Here is a 19,482-nt window from a genome sequence, read left to right as displayed (position 1 = left end):
TGCAGAGAAAAGGAAGAGGAGTGGAAACAACGGGTGAGAAGACGATAGGTATGGAGGACAAGATTTTAACAAAAGACAAGAGATTTTCTTCAGCAAAAAAAAAAATGGAGCAGAGGCAATGATCAAAGATAGACTTGATGAAAAGTTTTCTGAGCCGAGAAGGTCTGGCTTTGTAGATAAAAGGGTTAAGTTCTGGATAATATAAATGAAAAGAAGGTCACTCCTGGTATGTGTTGGTAACTTAGTCCAATTAAAAGGAAAGGGGCATATTGTAGAAGTACCCAAGCAGAAAGATAGATACTATATAATATGGAACAAAAGTTAAACAGACTTAGAGTTCTTCTCTGTAACAAGTAGACTATAGAGTTTTTAAATCATTTAATACTCACAGTTATATGTGAAAACAACAACAACAAAAAGACATTTTCAAATATTAAAACACTTAAAAAGTGCACTATGGGTACTCGTACTTTTAAAAATTTTCTTGATAAAATCAACTCAGATGACTAATACTTGAACCAAAAGTAAGAAGACATTGAAAATAATGAGACATCATGAAATGCAAATCATGACTGGAAATTTGGTTACCAGAACTGAAGCTAGATATGTACTGTAGAAAAAGCTATAGGACTGTAGATCTGTAGCTTCAGATTATGTTAACATCTGAAAGAGGTAGAGAGAGTCAAGAGCCTATAAGAGATCTTAAATAAGTAATTGTTTTGCCTCAGGAAGATTTAAAAGATAAAAGCTCCTGGTGAGAGTGATATTTCCTACTCCATTGCCTTCATTTATTGTCAGTGTACTGTTGACTCACCACATACATATCTCTTCTGAGAAAAGTTTGCCAAGGTTTGCCCGTAGGCCAGATGGATAGCTCCATCAGGATGGTCCACTTGTACCTCCTTCTCAGCTTGTATAAAACTGAACTCCTGGGGCACGTGGGTGGCTCAGTGGGTTTTGTGTCTGCCTTTGGCTCAGTTCATGATCCTGGGGTCCTGGGATCAAGCCCCTCATGAGGCTCCCGGCTGAGCAGGGAACCCACTTCTCCCACTCTGGCTCCCCCTGCTTGTGGGCACGCATGCACTCGCTTGCTCTCTCTGTCAAATAAATAAAATCTTTTAAAAAAAATTTTTAAATTAAAAATAAAACTGGACTCCTGCTCTCTACTCAAATATTCTGTGGTCCTAAGCTCCTTAATAAAACTTCAGCATCGTCATCCAGTTACCTGGGCCTCAGCTTTAGAGTTTCTCATTAGTGTCCCCTTTCAATCTCAAAGGTGTATTCATTTGGACCATAAATTGCAGATAACTTGATCATCTTTGTCTCTTTTCTTTCACTTTCACCTTGTAGCCAAACAAATACTAGGTCTTTATATTCTGCTTTCTAAATGTATCACACTTCTCCCTAGCTTCAGTACCAGTGCCCTACTTGAAGTTGCTACAGTCTCTCCCCTGGGTGATGTGCTGGTAACAGGGGTCCCTCCCTCATGCATTTGTTGGAGGAATTAAATAAGGTTACGTATATGAATTTAATTAGTATAGAGTCTGGTACTTAGTAGGCATTTAACAGATAACTAGCAATGACGGTACAACTCAAAACTCTTCTTTTCTCCATTGCCCTAAGGATAAATTCACAGACTCTTTAACTTGAATTATGTGTCTGCATTTTGGTTTCTCTGGCATCATCTTTCACATCACCCCAGCCTGCACTGTATGCTTTAGCCCTTCAACTATCAATTCTCTTAACATACCATGTTCTCTTAGTTCTAGACCTTTGCTGCCTGGAGACAAAACAAATCCCCCTCCCACCACATCCCAAATCATATACAACACACACACACACACACACACACACACACACACACACAATTTGCCTGATTGGTTCCTGGTTATCTTTTAGGATTCAGCTTAAATATTGCATTATCTGAAAACTTTTTCCAGTATCCTTGAGTCAGACTAGGTGTCACTCTTGTATATTCTCATGGGACTGTGCATTTAACCACTGTTGTCCCATACAGCACGTATATAACATTCCTCCAAAGAAGCTTGCAATAAACCCTGTAAAGGCACAGGCTGGGTCTTATTCATCACTCTTACATGACACCTAACAATCTGTCTAGAAAGTAACCTAGCAATAAGTGTTCAGATTAGGCATTGCACTGGAAGAAATCTATCCTGAAGAAGTAGTGCTGTGTAGAGATGAAGAGAACTGTGGGCAAAATCTGTCTCTCAGCTTTATCATCTGAACAAATTCTTGAAAAGACTTAAATGTTCAATAGTAACCATCAAGGAATTGTGTTCAGAAAATTTTTATAAAGTTTAAAAAGATGCCCACATTAGCATGTATTTTGTAATAAAGAGCATAGGATTGGTAAATTCTGAGGTTTTAGCTCAAGTTTTTATACAATCTGCCTTTCACATTCCACAGAGAAAATAAAGACTCGCCTGAATTAAAGAAGTTATAAATGATTAAGTGAAATAAGGAAGAAGTACTTGGTATACAGGAGCTGTCTGCTGATTGATCATTAAAAATTGTGGTAGAGAAGGTGACAGTTATGAGAAGTTACCTGTAGTAATTGAGAGGCAGTTAGGGACAGATTTAAAACTAAACGCTCTGAGGAAAAAGTACCTTTGTAGTGATCGATCTTTATGGGAAAATTTTTGCTTTAGGAGAATCATCTTATATTCACTGTTTCCTTCTTTTAAGATCAATAGGAGTTTTGGGTACTTGAGTATAATTTGTTGTGGGTATAGTGTTTCATTTCAGATTACATTCAACTGCACATAACAAAAAGCATGCTACATAAGCTTCCCAAGAAAGCAAGTTATTTTTCTTAGGTACAAGTTTCAAAGTAGTAGGTAGTCTAGGACTTGTGATTTGTTCCATGAGGTTGTGAAAGGACCAGGCCCCTTTTAGCTCTCAGCTCGGCATTAGCCTGTGGTAGTTTTCATGGTCTCAAGATTGTGCCTGATTCTCTACACGTTGCATTGTGTTCCAGCCAGGAAGCGGTAGGAGGAGCAAAGGATGAGAGTTATGCCACTTGAGTCTCTGACTTTTATTAGAAGCTCCACTTGCTGAATTCTAATTACATTTCAGTGGCCGGGACTATGTCATGTGGCCACATTAAGTATGGAGAACCAAGGGCTTTTAAGCTAGGATTATTGTCTTCCTGAGTTTTTGTCAGGAAAGGAGAATATGAGAATGGCTATTGAGTAGACAACTAGCATTATCTGCTCACTGGGTTCATTAACTAGATGACTCAGGCCAGCTACCATATTTTCTGATCATTGACGACTCTTCCCTGCCCTCTTCCGCTCGGACTGGAGTTGTATTCTATGCACTGTAGAAACAGGTCTGCACTGAATAAATCAGTCCTGGGTGCTAGAAGCTTCTGAAAATTTTGTTTTCAAGACTCTCCTACCAGTTTGGTAGAAAAATCGTATCTAACACGATTATTAAAAAACATCTTTTCCATTTATTCCAAAACCAAGACATAATTAGATATTGCAATAGTAAGAATTGGGAGAGAGATAAAGTAGAAGCATATATGTCCTCTTGGGATTTGGGGTATACACATATTAAGAAAATATAATATTCTTGAACATTTACTGTTTCTTGGTGGCCTATTTAGGATCATGTTAAAAGATACTTGTTCCTTGGTTCAGAGAGTCAGCCATTCAATGACAGATTTATTTTGTATTCCTGCCTTTGTAGCACTGTCCTGGGATATAGTCATGTTTTCCTTCCCCTTTGATTTCTTGTTTTTGTTTTTGTTTTTTTCTTTCTTTCTTTCTTGCTCAGCACCTGCATAGATAGGGTGTCTTCTTAAAGTAGTGTATGACTTCGACTGCTTATATTGCTTACCTTTAAATAAAATCCTCAATCCTTTACCTGAAATCTTTTGTGAATTCAGAATTTTTAATTTTTAAGAATATAATATGCATATATGGCATATTACATAAATATTTCAGTCTGGGACAGGGCTCATTAAATAATTTAAAATTTCTGGATATTTAGAACAAGTGGAATAAATAATTATATGCGGTTTCATGTCAGTTCAGTTTAGGTTTTGGCACCAAATGAGTTTTGAAAAAACATGATTTTCAGAGTTCTTCAGATTTTGCAGGTAGAGATTGTAGATCTATATAATAAAGGTTTGGAAGAATTATGAGATAATTAGTTTAAGGTAATTAGTAGCAAATTCCCTAATAAAGAGACAGTATGGGAGAAAGCACCATAACTCTTCTGATTGGCATTGGATTGCTATTAGCATCATGCTTAAGTACCTTGAATTTTCTTTGTCCTGATTGCCATCCCTTCCAAAAATTGAAAAAAATGTCTGTCTTTCAAGAAATTTTTGCAAGTCGAGTGGTGCTGTCTCTTCACCCCCTGCACCACCTTCAGGAAGCACAGAGGTATTTAAGTGCTAACTTTTCTTCTTCATAAGAGTCCTTTCCTTGACTCTACTTGCCTACTAGTGCTCTAACTTGAGTGCTTCCTCATTATCAGAATTAAAAAAGGAATTCTTATTCCTTTCTTGCACCTCCTGAAGTAATACTTTTTATAACTTTGCATTAGGCATTTTAAAAGTTTATGACAGGTATCTTTAATATAACTGTATATTAATTCTTTATACATTTTTACCATCATTTAGAGATTTGAAGAAACTGTTTATCAGTAGGCTACCATCATTCTCTCATATTGATTTCTAAAAGATTTACAATGTAGATGGAGTTTGTCTCCTTAGTGCTTCCAGGGCATGGTACCTTAAATCATTCTTTTCATCAATTTTATGTGAACTTGAAACTCCGAGGCCCTTATAATTAGTCTGCTGTGATTTTGTTCCTAGGCACAAAACTCTTTTAGATTTTATTAGCTTTAGATTTTATCTGTGGAAGTGGCTGAACAGACTGCATTGAAAATGATAGTTTTAAGTTTTATTTCTTCAAAAGCAATGGTAAAGAAGTTATGCGTTCAGTGAACACCTGCTAAATTGCCTGGTTAGTCTGTGTTTTAATTGCCTCTCTATTGTTTATACTTTAAATCAAACTTTCTTAACTAGCTCTGTGGTTCTAGTTTATTGTCAGATTATTACACAGTGAATTAAGTTTATAGAAGGCGTTGTAGTTGTGTGGTTTGTCTAATGAAATTATTTTTTATTTTTTTTAATTTAATTTAATTAATTTATTTGACACAGAGAGAGAGATCACAAATAGGCAGATAGAGAGAGTGGGGAGCAGACTCCATGCTCAGCAGAGAGCCCGATGTGGGGCTCGATCCCAGGACCCTGAGATCATGACCTGAGCCGAAGGCAGAGGCTTAACCCACTGAGCCACCCAAGTGCCCCTGTCTAATGAAATTAAAGCGATTTTGTTTGTCGCTTCCAACCTCTTACAGTTCCCTTACCAAGGATCATAATTAGGGGAGTGCAGAAGATGGACAGGAAAAATATGTGCCCTCTATCTGTTGGATCAAGATTTTTTTTGTTGCCTTACAACGTGAAGGCAGAGTTAGCACAGGGACGACCAACTGTAATCTGGGAAGGATTATAGTAGTTTCCACTTAAACTATTTGGAAATGCATAACTTCATAGAACCTAAGAAAAACTCCAGAAAGGAGATGAGATAGTGTCAAAGGAAAGCTGACGTTGGTTTGGTGTATCTGCCAGATGTTGCAAATCTTGAATGATTCTCTTCTCTTACTGCTGTAGTGCTACAGGTGCTCCCCCCGTTTGTTGGGAGTTCTATAATGCTCTATGAAAGAGAGAAAGTAAATATCCACAATACCAGTAATTTTTTAAAGTGTTGGGGTTGGGGGAAGTGATAATTAAATGACAGTCCTTAGTTGTTGTTGTTTTGTTTTGTTTTGTTTTTTTCTGGCTTCTTGCACACTCAGTCCTCTGTTCTCTCTCTTCTTTCCTCCCCGTGTCCATCATGTCTTCTGAAATTGCTGAGATAGAGCTGATTAATAACTCAAAGCAGTTCACAGCATAGACTGAAGTGATATGGCATATTTCAAAGTCTTCCATTCTTCTGAACCAGATTTTTTTTCCTTCTAAATGCAGATTAATAAAGCGTGCACTACAAGAGGAACAAGGAAAAGGATTTTAGTGAAGGTATCCTGATCCTGAAAAAGTCAGGAAGGGCTTCAAGCCCATCTTGGACTTCAGAACACTTCACAACTTTGTGGTAAAAGAAAAATTTTAAATAGAGCCTTTGGACTGATTTATTTCATCCTTATTTGGAGAGCAGCATTATTTTATTATTTTATTTTATTTTAGGCAAATATTGTATGTGAAATTAGGCTACTTTTCAAAGTAAAGCATACCTGGGTTTTAGGGTTTTTTGTAGGTACTGAATATATACTCAAAGTATTATAGGTGGTTGGATGGCTTGTGTGTTTTTCTTCGAAACGTGTTCTTTATCACTTGTGACATTGTGTTTGCCTTCACTGTGAGTGATGTTTTCTCTAGTGTTTTGTATCTTCTTCAGTCGGTTCATTGGATCGTAGAGGAGAATGTCTTTCCCAGGACCAATATTGTGTCTAAAAGTGTTTTGAAAATAGAAGTGGTTTGTGTTTTGTTGTTTCCATATTTTTACTTCTTATATAATGGCTCACTTGCATGGAGAGATACAGCACCCATAAAAAATTGTTATTGTTGTTTTTTTCTTTTCACCTGAAAAACCTCACAGAGGCTAGATTTCTGTTGTTGACAAAGATGTACAAAGTGAATACAAACGTATATGCCGTGTCTGTCTTTAGTAACAAAACAACTTTATTTTACTGCATTAACTTTTAAGGTCTTTTTATTCATGAAAATCAGCCTGTTTATGTACTACGTGTTCCTCCAAAGTTACAGCATTATAGTTATTGGAGAAATGAAATGTTCTCCCGGTAGATGAAAATTACATTTTGATTGAACATCATTTCTTATGCAGTCACCCATAAATATAATGCCTTCTGCTGTCTTTTTAGAAAATGGCTACAGATGTGATTTCTGAATTGACAAGAAAATAGAACATCTTAATGTTGTAGGTAAAACAGATGGTATTTTTGTTTTAGGCAAAACTCCCTCATAGTGAAAGCGACTTAATTGGTAACAAGACTCTTAGGGTCAGCCAGCTTATATACAGCTTTCGTATCTGCTTCTTATTATTGCTTTAATACCAAAGGTTTTAGAATAGTTGGAAAGGAGTATTTATCCTCGTTACTGCTATTTTCTCTTAGGCCCTGGAAATAGATGTAAGATTTTTCAGGCCTGTTTTATTTACAAAAGTTGTGAAATTGCATGTTGTTTCTACTTTGGTTATATTTTGGCTTTTAGAAGTGCTTTCCCCATTCCTGAAATATGTAGTTGTACTTTTCGACGGTTAACACCTTATAATAGTATTGAATTGCAGCTATAAAGAGTATTTGCAGCAATAAATTCTGATAACGTTTATATACTAACTCTTTCGTTTCCATACATTGAGCTTTCGGCAGATTTCATGGTCGGGTGCCTAAAAAGAGCACAGTATTGTGAAAGGAGCTCCGAGCTGAGAGTTGGGCTCAGTCTAGTCCCACCTCTGGCACTAACCATTTTTTGGAAACCTAATTTCATTTACTGCACGTGCTGGGCGAGAGTGGCCTGAAGTACATGATTCCTAGAGTTGCATCTAGCCTCCGTTGGTTTTCTTGTCTGTTCAAAACATAAATCGCTATAAAGCATACATCTGGATAAACGCTAAGGAAGGAAGATTTTGAGTAGAAAACTCAACTGTGGAAATTAAGCAAGCTTGTCCAATAACTGGGACATAGGAAACTATTTTCCAAAATACCACCACGATTGCAAAATGGAGATTTATTACAGTAATTCCCTTCCTATCACCTCTTAGAAAAAGTTAGAACTTACTGAAAGAATCGCTTGAGTTATCATTATAGCAGTTCAGGAAGGTAGTCCCAATTTCATCTCAAAGAAACTCCTTTAAACCACAGTGTAGCCATTGGAGGTGATTAGAAGGTTTCTGAGTGAAGACTCTTTACTGGGGTGGGCACAGAGCCCTCTGATGAACCCCAGACTGAGAACCTTGGGGACATGGGGACTCTGATGGGACTCTGAGTGCTGCAGGTGGCAAATCAGATGTGCTAGCGTCTTCTAGCACATACACCTTGAGTGTCTCCCCCAGAGAGGTGCCTTGAAGCCTGACTGCTTTAATATAAATCCTGGCTCTGCACTTGAGTGGCTCTGCATCCGTGAGCAGGATATGGAACCACTCTACACATCTGTAAAATAGGCATGATTCTGGGACGTCATAAGTTAGGAAACTGAATGCAGTTAATCCAAGTGACGTACAGACTGAATGCTAGACAGTGTTCTAAAGGCCAATTAAGTGCAGCTGTTGGTGTAATTGGTATTATTGTTAGTGTTTTTACCATTATATCTGAAAATCTCCCTACCACCTGCCAAGTCAAATTTACTGTATTAAACATAGCAAAATTATTTCTTTATGTAAAGTGCTATTTGTGAATTACTGCTTTGTCTCTTAGTATTATAAACAAGCATAATTCTCTACTCAGTAATATTTTCTAACAGACAGCATTCCAGAATGTTCACTTAACAATCACATACTTTTCATCTAAATGAAGATCTTTGATTAGAAATATTTTGTAGATTTCTTGGATTTGAGGTAGAAGGTATTCTCAGAAATTAAATCCTTAGTTGACAATAGCAATTTTAGGCCCCGTTATCATGTTGTTTCATGAAGGCAGCTTCTTGTTTGGATTCAAGCTCATATGCAGTACACTTGTACACTTTGCTTCTGAATCTTGTCCTTGGACAAATGACTGTTGATAGAATGGTAGATTCATAATATCTTTGTCCCATGAATTTTAAGAATGTTATTTCTCCTAAAGGTAGGGGAAAATGGTGAAATACTGTGTTAGGAAGATCAGGTAACATTTATGCCCTCCTATATTCAAATATAGTCCTAATTTTTATTGCAGAGAAAAAGAGTGTTCTTTTCCTTAGTGTTCAATTTTTTTTTTGCCTCTTAGATGAGACCATATTTGCTGTTTAATCAACTGGAGGCTTTCAAAAAGCATCATTTTTTTATTTTTCCCCTTACAAATATAAATTCTATTATCTGGTAATTGCAGAGAAGCAAGACTGTTACTGTATATTTTCCAGAGAAGTTTTTATAGGGAAACAGTTAAATATTTGCCTGTATAAGAAGGCCTCTATTTTTATAAAAATGGAAAGGTTTTTAAACTGGGAGGCCTTGGAACTTCTATGAAAAATCTTGTGTATGTGTGCATTTCTCCAGTGAATGCAGTCTGTATGAGATACTCAAAGTTAGAAAATAAACAGAATTTTAAAAGGCTAGGAATAACCACCTTATTCGCTGTAAGGGCCTATCAGTCATTTGCTTTTCACAAAGTACAGGTTCAGGAATTTCCTTGTTTTCTTCGTAGTGTTTGCTGGGAGCACCTGCACTGAGACACTGGGTTTGGGGCACATCAGACCTGGCCGTCAGTAGATGAGGAAGTGGGAAGGCACCCTCCCTGGAAGAGAGGGTCAGAGAGCTGGATATACTTCCTTTCAGTCTTTGCATGGGCCCAGTTCCAAGGACCTCAAGTTTTTCCTTATTGATCTTTGCCCATTCCAACTCTGCCCTCCTTTCCAGCCCTCAAGATTTTCTTTTACGTGTTTGATGGTAAAAAGTCTCGGTCTTGGTGATATGAAACCACAGCTTAGCCCTCATTTTCAAGAGGAATAGTATAACCTGATGCTTTAGTTTCCTCTTGCTGGTTTAACCAATTACCACAAACTTAGCCTCTTAAAAAAGCACGCTTTTATTGTTTTTACAATGTTGAAGATCAGAAGTCCAAAGTCAGTTTTACAGGCCTAACCAGGTGTTGGCAGGGCTGGTTCCTTCTGGAGGCTCTGAAGGGAGAGTCTGTTTCTTTGCCTTCTTCATCTTCTAGAGGCCACCTGCATTCCTTGGCCTGTGGTCTCTTCCCTGTGTATTCCAGCCTCGTGGTTCTGTTGTCACATGGCCTTCTTGTCAGTTGGACCTCCTTATATCTCTTTTATAAAGACTCCTGGGATTATATTGGGCTTTGCTGGACAATCCAGGAAATCTCACCATCCCAAGATCTTTAATTTAATCGTATTTGCAAAGTCTTTTGCCATATAAGTTACTCATAGGTTCTGGAGATTAGGATGTGGACAGTTTGTGGTAGGGTGGGGGGATTGTGGTAAATTTTTCTGTCTACCATACCTGGAAACCTAATTTTTATATCCAGTGGATAAGTAGATTCTGAGTTTAGAATAATTAAGAAGCATCAAGATAAAGCTGTGTAGATGTTCCTCAAGCACCTCAAGTTCAAGAAGTCTAAACCTGAATTTATCACCATCTTGAAACTTCCTCCCACTACCCATCCTTAGGTGTTTGATCCTGGTTAATGGTACTACTACCATGTCTGTCCCCCTCTAACTGGAAACCAGGAGTTGCAGAAGATTTATTTTTCTCTGGTTTTACTCAGCCTTTTCCAAGGAATCCAAAAAATCTACTGATAAGATATCTGCCTGAGATATCTTCCTTCTTTTTGTGTTTCTACCACTCCTGTAACTTAGGTTTTCACCTTTCCTGCCTGGGCTATTATAGCTAGCTATTTGCTTGGTCTTCTGCTTTTAATCCTAACTCCTTAAATCCTTCCTCTAGCTAGCAACCAGAAATATCTGTTGAAACTGAATATGACCATGTTAAGCTTTCTAGTCACTCCTCATAACTTATATAATAGGGTCTGTTTTCCTTGTAATGATTTAAAGACACCCATTCCTCACTATGACTTGAGATTTAACTCCCTTTCTAGCTCGTATCTTGGCATTTTAGAGATTCACTTTACTGTGTAGATTTTAGTGGTATTGGCTGGTTTGTGTGTCCTGAAAATAGCATCCTTTTTCTTGTATCTGTGCTTTTATTCTCACAGTCCCACTACGTAGACCGTATTTCTCTACACTGCTTTACCTGGCTATCCCTCCCCTGTCCCACTTTTAAAAAGTTGCTTATTTTCATTGTTGTCATATTTTTCCGGTTACTTTAAAAATACATACTTTTTATGGAATAGGGTTTTACATCCAGAAATATTAAAGAGTAGTTGCAGAATATTCACTCTTAATACCAGAATCTATAGAGGAAGTACCCTGTTAATTGTTTAACTTCTCTTCTGCTCAGTGTATTCTGTTGTTAAATATATCTGCAGAATTCTTTATTTCAACTATTTCTCCTTTGAGAATTCATTCTGTTTAATTTTAATGTATTCAGTTTCTGTGGTGAAATTGTTCACCCTTTTACCTACTTTATTCATATTTTCTTCTTTCCTTAGAAATATGAATCATTATTTTAAAGTCTTACCAGTTAAACTCCAGTATCTGGATCATGTGGAGTTCTAATTCTTAATGTATTTTTCTCCTTGGTATTTAGTCATGTGGCTCTGTCTTTGCGGATGTCTCAAAATTTCATATTAAGTTGTAGACGTTGTGTATGAAATTCATGTAGTCTCCAGAAAATATCTTCTTCTGGAAAGCAGTCTTCCTCTAATCTAGCACTTTGCTCAACTGAGGCTAATTCATGTCTTGTTCTCTAGCTCTCCAAGTTTTCAGCTAATAGTCTTGCATATTCTGTGGGCCCTCCTCCCTGGTAGGTTCTGAAATGTCATGAGGGGGCACCTGTGTGGCTCAGTGGGTTGAGTGTCTGGCTCTTGGTTTCGGCTCAGGTTATGCTCTCAGGAATGGAGCCCCATGTTGGCCTTTGCTCTCAGAGGGGTGTCTGCTTGAAATTCTCTCTCCCTCTCCTTCTGCCACTTCTTGCCCCCACCACTCTGTCTCTCTCTCTCTCTAAAATAAATAAACCAATCTTTAAATAAAATAAAATGTCATGAGGTGTCTCTGGCCTACTTTTCATCAGCTTTCTGTTTAGGGTTTAAACTTCCCTTTCTGTGCAGCAGCGTTTGACATGTGTACTGATGAGAAAGCTACATGTATACTTGAAGCTTCTTGGGTCCTCACCAAATGCTTTTCAGCCTTTTGCTCCCATAAGATCCTCCTCTGGGCTTTGCATGGAACTCAGCTGTTCTTGTTCTGAGAATTGGCATGCCCCAGGGTAAAACTGGCTAGAGAAGAAAGCTCACTTCTCTGAAGTTCCTTTTTTTAAAAAAAAGATTTTATCTATTTATTTGTCAGAGAGATAGAGTACAGGCAGGTAGAGGGAGAAGCAGGCTCCCTCTGGAGCAAGGAGCCCAATGTGGGACTCGATCCCAGGACTCTGGGATCATGACCCCCAGGCATCCCACTCTCTGAAGTTCTTTACACCCCTCAGCAGTTTTCTCTGTTGCCTTCAGATGATTGCTGCGTCTATCTGGGTTTTCTAGCTGGCGAGTAGAGGTGAGAGCTCCTGCCTGTCAGCATCTCCATCTCTCTGAGATCTATGTCTCCTAGAAGCTGAAGCAGCATTTCTTTTTCAACTTCAGTTTGATAGTTGAAAAATGTTCAGTTTGTCTACTTGGGTGTTTATGTTTCTATTGATTTGTAAGAACACTTTACAAATTTCCCAAATTTTCTTTTTTTTTTTAAATTTATTCTTGAACCTTACTTTTAAGATAGAAAATGTGTAAGCTTTTGTTATCAATTCTGCTAAGCTTTCACTTTGCTATTTTTTTACTCTTCCAGTTAGGGAGACCCTTTGTGCCACAGAGGACGTATTTATTTTTTCTACTAATCTTATATCATTTTTTTATGCTTCTACATTTTTCAATCTAGACCAGTGTTGGCATATTGTCTTAAAGTGTCTGTTTAACCATTTGTCTTCCCATCTATTATTATAGCGATAGAATTATTTTGTTCCTTCTCCCAACAAAAGGATCTCAGTGTGATTTTGATTAGCATTGCATAAGATTCATGAATTAATTTTGGGATAGTTGGGGTTTTTTGGCAGTCCTTTTTGTTTTTCTCTCCTAGGAAAGTATGTCTCTTCATTTATTCATTTTTATGTCTCCCAATAAAATATTATCATCTTCCTTATATACCATCATTTTGTGTACAATTAATTTCCTAGTTTGAATACTGTCCTGATTCTTAATCATCCTGCCACCTTTTTGTGTGTGTCAGAATGTTCTGTGCGTACCTTTTTTGTGTTACCTACCCTATTATATTGAACTTAACGGTTTCCGTCTCTCTCTCCTCCTAGATTATAGGTACTTCCACGACAGGAACTATGTAATCACATTCATAAGTTTATAACTACACATTTCAGGAAGGATACCTCCTTCCTTCTCTCTGTCCTTTTTTTCTTTTTAAATTAATCATACACCATGTGGTTACTTTCTACATGTGTGTATTGTATGCACCTGAGCATTGATCTCCCCCTTCCATGTTACCCTAACTCTTGTTTCAAGGAATCTTTGTTATCATATACATAGTTTAGTTAATTTCTCTCATTTAGATTTTTATATACCTTACACAGAAAAGCATTTAAGGTAGTTCAGTGACCTGGGTTAATTAAAACATTCACTCCACTGCCCAGTGTGATTCATGTACCAGAGTCCTTGGTCAGGACGCCAGGAGGATTTTGTAAGGAAAAGGAGAGATTTAATTGCTATTGAGATTCTACTTTGTGTCAGGTCTGAGCTATGTGATTTTCCAAGCATTTTATCATTTAACCCCAATAAGAGTCTTGTCTCCTGATTTTATAGATGAGAATATTAAGGCTTAGAGAAATGAAATACCTTGTCAAAAGCCTCTTAAATTCTAAGGCCCATGGTGGGGTTTTCAGCTTGAAGGTGTTTGATTCCAGAACCCAGGAATCACAGAACTCTGTGATTTTTGAGACCTGCCATGTCTCAAAATGGCTTTTTGTTTTTAGTGTCTTGTTTTCTCCCTAATGACGAACATGGTAAGAATTGTGTTTTAAACCAAGAAAACTAGATGGACTATATCAGAAAGACTTCAAGTCTAGAAACTGAAATTTTTATAAACATATAAATCTATATATTTCCACATTCAGAAAATTATTTAAGTTTGCTACTTTTCTTGCAGATTATGCTCCACTAATGAGACTACTTAGGGGAGATGAATACATTCTTATTTGAAATGAATTTTTTACGATGCTGTCACTGATTAAGAATCAGACACACTGAGATCTAGTCTGCTTTATTCTTAACTTTATCTGTGATCTTGGATCTGTCATTTCTCCTGTCTTTGAAAAGGGGTTAATTGTATAGTTTGTTGACCTTAAAAGCATTTTTTTGTGGAAGTAAAATAACTGAAATGAAAATGATCTGCTAAAATCATAAAGCCCCATACTAGTAGGCATTATTTATAAATGAAACATTCTCTTAGTGGGATTTTTCTGCATTACTCATTTATCAACTATTTATTGAATGTTATTCTGTGTCAGGTACTATACTAGGCACATGAAGTTACAATGATTTTTCATATAACCTAGTGTTTGCTTACTTGATATTAAACTGCACTTAAAGGAGATTCGCAGATACTTCTCATTTTTATCTCCCTTGCACAGTCATAAATACATGTAATGCTTTTTAAATGTTTTCCTTGAATGTTGCTTTGCTTACCTCATATCTCGAGGTCATAAGATGAGCTCCTTAGTATATATTGCAAGATTTTTTTGCTCTACTGTTCCAGTTTATAAGTTTTCTTTTACAAATATAATATATTGAAATGCAAATAGCTTTCTGTGCATCCTGAACTTTCCAAAGAAAGAGGCTCCATGGGGATCTTGGCATCAGTGAGGAGAGAAAATTCTTCACATGTAAATTTGGAACTAAGGAAATCTCCACAGGAAACCCCAGTTGTCAAAAAGGCGCTTATAAGCTTGACCTGTGAGTAAAATGGTTAAGAAGATGGCTAAGGGAGTAAAGTCAGGTTCAGAGTCTTGTTGTGCCACTTTCTGCTGGGAGTCTTGCCTGCATACCTATCCTCAGTTTCCTACCTGTCCAGTGGAAAAGATGAAAGGCCGTGCATTATAAGTTGACTCTACAGGCCACCGAGGGCTGGGCCGCGCAGACAGGAAGCATGCTAAGTGGTAACTCCAAGGTCACTCTGACCACGAGGCATACCCCTGCTCTGCCCTTCATTCAGTCCTAGAAGGAAGCCCACTTGCTCATAGACTCTCGTTCATAGTCAGCACCGATTGGATTTGCCTTAAAGACAGAGTGCCACAGTTGTCTTTTTTAACATGACATGAATCATTTCTACAAAGGGGTGAGGGAATTCTAAATCGACTCGTCCTCGATAGAGTCTTCAAGGACAGAAGAACCACATTTACAATGGAATTCTGGTTCTTCCATAAAATGATTCCCAATTTGATATGAGTTTGTAGATGTCCTTTCATTTTTCTCTCAAAGTAGATCATTATCTGTCATCTAATTTGATGGACAGGTCACATATGAATGCTTTGCCTTTGTGAGGTGAGGGTTGTTCCTTGTCCACAGAGAATTGAGATCATTGCTATAAGCCCCAAGTTAAGGGGGCCTACTGTCATGATGAGAGCGAGAAGTCTGGACATGATCTGGTGATAGATGACCCAGAAAGTGGGGAAAATCAAGGGGGCAAAGTCCAGAGCTTCCTATATAGTCACTTACAAGATGAAATAGAAATCAACTATCCCCATTTGTAGGTTATAACTATTGCTCTCATCTTCTTTAGTGTGAACCAGATATTATTAATTTCTAATAACTGGGTTTGATATTTAGGATATTGAAACCCATTGATTTCATTCACAGCAGATAAGTTTAAATGGGCTCCTATTTAAGGATGTTGGCAGAATAACAATTGTTTGACTACCAAACATGATAATAAAACTGAACCTTTAGTTAATTTTTGATTGTGTACTTATTTCCGAAGGAAAATATTTCATATGTGATTATACTTTCTCTGTACTCTACTTATAGTGTGTGTGGATAAGAGTTGTGTGTATGTCAGGTGAATTTATGCTGTGGTGCATTTAAAGAACCTGGTGTGAATCTCTAATTATGTTAAAAAAATGATTTTCTTAGTGCAGCATTATACTCATTATATACTCTACACATTTAGTTTTTGAATAGATTCCTGGCATGATAATTACATAATCATTCAGTACAGTAGAAACATCATTATGGTCACATACTAATTAGCTACGAAAATGAAACAAAACAGAAACTAGTTCATAGTTTATTTTTAAAAGTGACTTAATATTGTACAAAACCAAATGTATGGTTAAAATTATTATTTGCTTTAAGTGTGAATCTTTTCCCCTCTATGGGACAGAACCAGTGTTCTGAATGCTTATTACCTAATTGATTGATTGGGAACATGTTACATTTCATTAACAGAGCCTTACGACAAGCCAGGTGTAGTGGAGAATCCAACCAACCTAACGGTAGGAGTTCTAGGCTCAGTACCTGGGTGTGCCTTAGGGTTTCTGCTGGCCTGAGGCTTCCAACCATGTCTTAGAGTTCTTCACATAATACCCCTAAGCCTCTGGGAACATGAGGTTCAGCAGTAAATCACTCATTTCGGGGATGCTGCTTGAACATCTTTGGTGCTGAGGATAGGCGATCCTCAACTGTTTTTCTTCCCCAGTGCACATTAGGAACATAATATTGTCTTGCTGGTAACAATGAATCCTGGCAGTTGAGATTCTCCAGGTGGGTTTGTGACAGGACAAGTCAGGTGAAATATAAGCTCTGATAGAGGGCTGTGGGAGGGTGCCAGAAGGTCGGCAGACCCTTCAGGTAAGTCTGTTAAGCATTGCCCTCACTATCCTTTTGGATTGCTTCTGTGGATAAAATAGGGTTTTGCCTAGTACATCAAGGCTTCAGTGTCTTTGTAAATATGTTTTTGACTGCATGGCTTTGGCCACTCTTCTCTCATATACCTCTGGAATCTTGGTGAATAGAAGTAATGTAAGTTAGGTAGTGTGATCCTGATGCATACTATAAGCCATTAGGTGTTAGGGACATTTTTATTGCTGTTATTGTTGCTTCTGATATCTCAGAATAATATTTCTATCGTAAGAGCTCCTCCCGATAAATGACTAAGTCAGATATTTTATAGATTTTATGCTACGTTCTCTTTCTTTTCTTTTATGTTTTCCTGTTGTCCTTCACTTTCATTTTGACCACGGCAGGTATCAATTTTATTTCTTACTCAATTTGCGATGCAATTGAAAATACACAGAACATACATAAAAGAGCATGACAAAACTTTCTAATACACTAAGCACGCAATGCTAGCTTGTGTCTGCCATCTCTGACGTAGCCACTGTAGGTCAGGGGGTCAGGGGGAGATGGGGTTGCTATTCAGTTCTGTGTTCCTGCAGTTACAAATTTGTATAGGAAACCAAAATATTTCAATCAAGAAAATATTCAGTAATGAATCAGTGAATTATATTATTCAAACTTCCTCTTTGAAATAAATATCTTTTGATTTATTTGAAGATAATATGATTAAAATTGATCATAAAGTAAAATCATAAATCTTTCAAAGACTGTGTATTTCATGATGTCTGCGATATGATGGTCTAGAACACTTCTGCTCACAGGCAAAGCCTTTAAACCATGAGGATCTCCAACTAAGAATTCTTTGACTATCAAAGAAAGTAAGAGAGGACTTCAGGAAAAATGATGAAGTCCTTGAATATCTTTTACAAATGTAGTTATGTTTAAAATCATTCTATACAAATTAAATGTGTGAAGAATGTCATAATGTGCTAATATAAAATATTGTTGGAAAAAGTCTGCCAGAGGGGCGCCTGGGTGGCTCAGTGGTTAAGCCGCTGCCTTCGGCTCAGGTCATGATCTCAGGGTCCTGGGATCGAGCCCTGCATCAGGCTCTCTGCTCAGCAGGGAGCCTGCTTCCTCCTCTCTCTCTGCCTGCCTCTCTGCCTATTTGTGATCTCTCTCTGTCAAATAAATAAATAAAATCTTAAAAAAAAAAAAAAAAGTCTGCCAGAAACTCCAGTTCATTCATTTTTTTGTTCATTCTAAGAATTGCCCGTAGTTTTAAATATTGTCTAAACTTATTCTGCTGGTTTGTGTTGTCCTTTTCTTAGCTAGGCCCAATCAAATCTTTTTTTAACCATTGTTTGTTATAAAATTTTAACCCCCTTTTTAAGTGAAGTTACTTCAAATGATCTTTTTTCCAGAACCAACTCTCTTGGGGAATAAGGACCCCATATACATAAAATATATATATGTGTGACTCTGTGTGGATAGCCATACATTTTTGTTGTCTTTTAGTGGTCTGAAATGAATGTCAGGATTTTAACTGAAATGAATTGTGGCTGAAGTACAAATAGGCAATGCATGTGTTTTCTTACTCAGAGAGCTTAGGCAGGGACCAAGAAATTAGTTGTATCAAGCTGATTGTTTTAGAAAGGCTAATAAAGCCATGTGTTATATAGGTCATTTTCTGGGCCACAGAAATAATTTTATTATAGTTCTATTAATATCTCTATTTGTATGTATAACATTTATTCTTAGAAAGTGAATCATTATTTCATTACCCTTTGTACTGTGTGTTATTTGTGATGAAATTGTATGTTCTCCAGAAATTGTACCAGAATGCTCCTTATAAGCTCTCTTCAAGTGTTGACTCTATGCTATGAGCTGAGTCCTTACACATGGTGTAAAAAAAGTAGAAATTTTTTTTTAAGACCTGAATAGTGAAGCAGCTGTTTTTGCAGGTATCTTGTGGTCTGTAACCCTTCAGAACAAGACCGAATCTCAGTGGTCTCCGTGTATGTGAGTTCCCCCACAGCACAAGTATCTTCTGCTTCTGGAAAGCCTGTGGAAATTCAGATGAGTGCAGTTTGGAATACAGCAAGTACTATTTCACAGACAGCCTATGAGGTAGGTTTTTGCCCTAGATCTTAAAGAGGCATCATTAAAAAAGCATAGCCAGTATGTAGTTTATATATGTAGCCATGCCCCTCTTGAGCTGTCAGATTGGTGTATGTGAATTGGTTCAAGTTGTGGATACCAGAGGATTTAACTGACCAGTTATATGACACTAAAGGAAAAGAGATCCTGTGTTTCCCAGAATACTAATATCATTGTTAGTAGGTGTATCATATATTATTACTAGTATGTTATTAGCATGTATATTCCATATCTTTGTAAGTATTGGAACTCTTTCCTGAAGTAATAAAGTCCTCATTACTTAAAATATTTTGAATTTTTTAACTCAATTTAGTAAAAATTATGCACATTGAATTTGGGACAAATAACACCTTTTCTAAGTAATTTCAGTTCTTTTCAGCTTTCCACTGCAAAGATGATGTGACATACCATAAAGGAAAGACTTCCTAATATATAGGAAGGTGCTTTTTTCCTGAGATACAACTATAGAAAACCAGGCCTGAAGTAATAGATGGTTTTCTTAAAGTAATATTAAACTAGATCCCTGTGTCACTAGAAAAGTTGAATTTTTGGAGTCTTGAG

General features: G+C 37.1%; 1 protein-coding gene across 1 annotated transcript in view; it reads left to right on the top strand.

The window, feature by feature from the left end:
* The window catches only part of MAN2A1 (mannosidase alpha class 2A member 1), a 168,161-nt gene that overhangs the window by 100,590 nt on the left and 48,089 nt on the right, over positions 1-19,482 (top strand). Inside the window, exon 13 of the mRNA XM_044264348.1 lies at positions 18,726-18,891. Within this exon, the coding sequence (XP_044120283.1) occupies positions 18,726-18,891 (166 nt within the window). The remainder of the gene's footprint in view (positions 1-18,725; positions 18,892-19,482) is intronic.

Source organism: Neovison vison, chromosome 1 (genome assembly GCF_020171115.1).
Source record: "Neovison vison isolate M4711 chromosome 1, ASM_NN_V1, whole genome shotgun sequence".
Classification (NCBI taxonomy): domain Eukaryota; kingdom Metazoa; phylum Chordata; class Mammalia; order Carnivora; family Mustelidae; genus Neogale; species Neogale vison.
The sequence above is the reverse complement of the archived record's forward strand: the minus strand, read 5'-3'. Positions and strand labels throughout refer to the sequence as shown.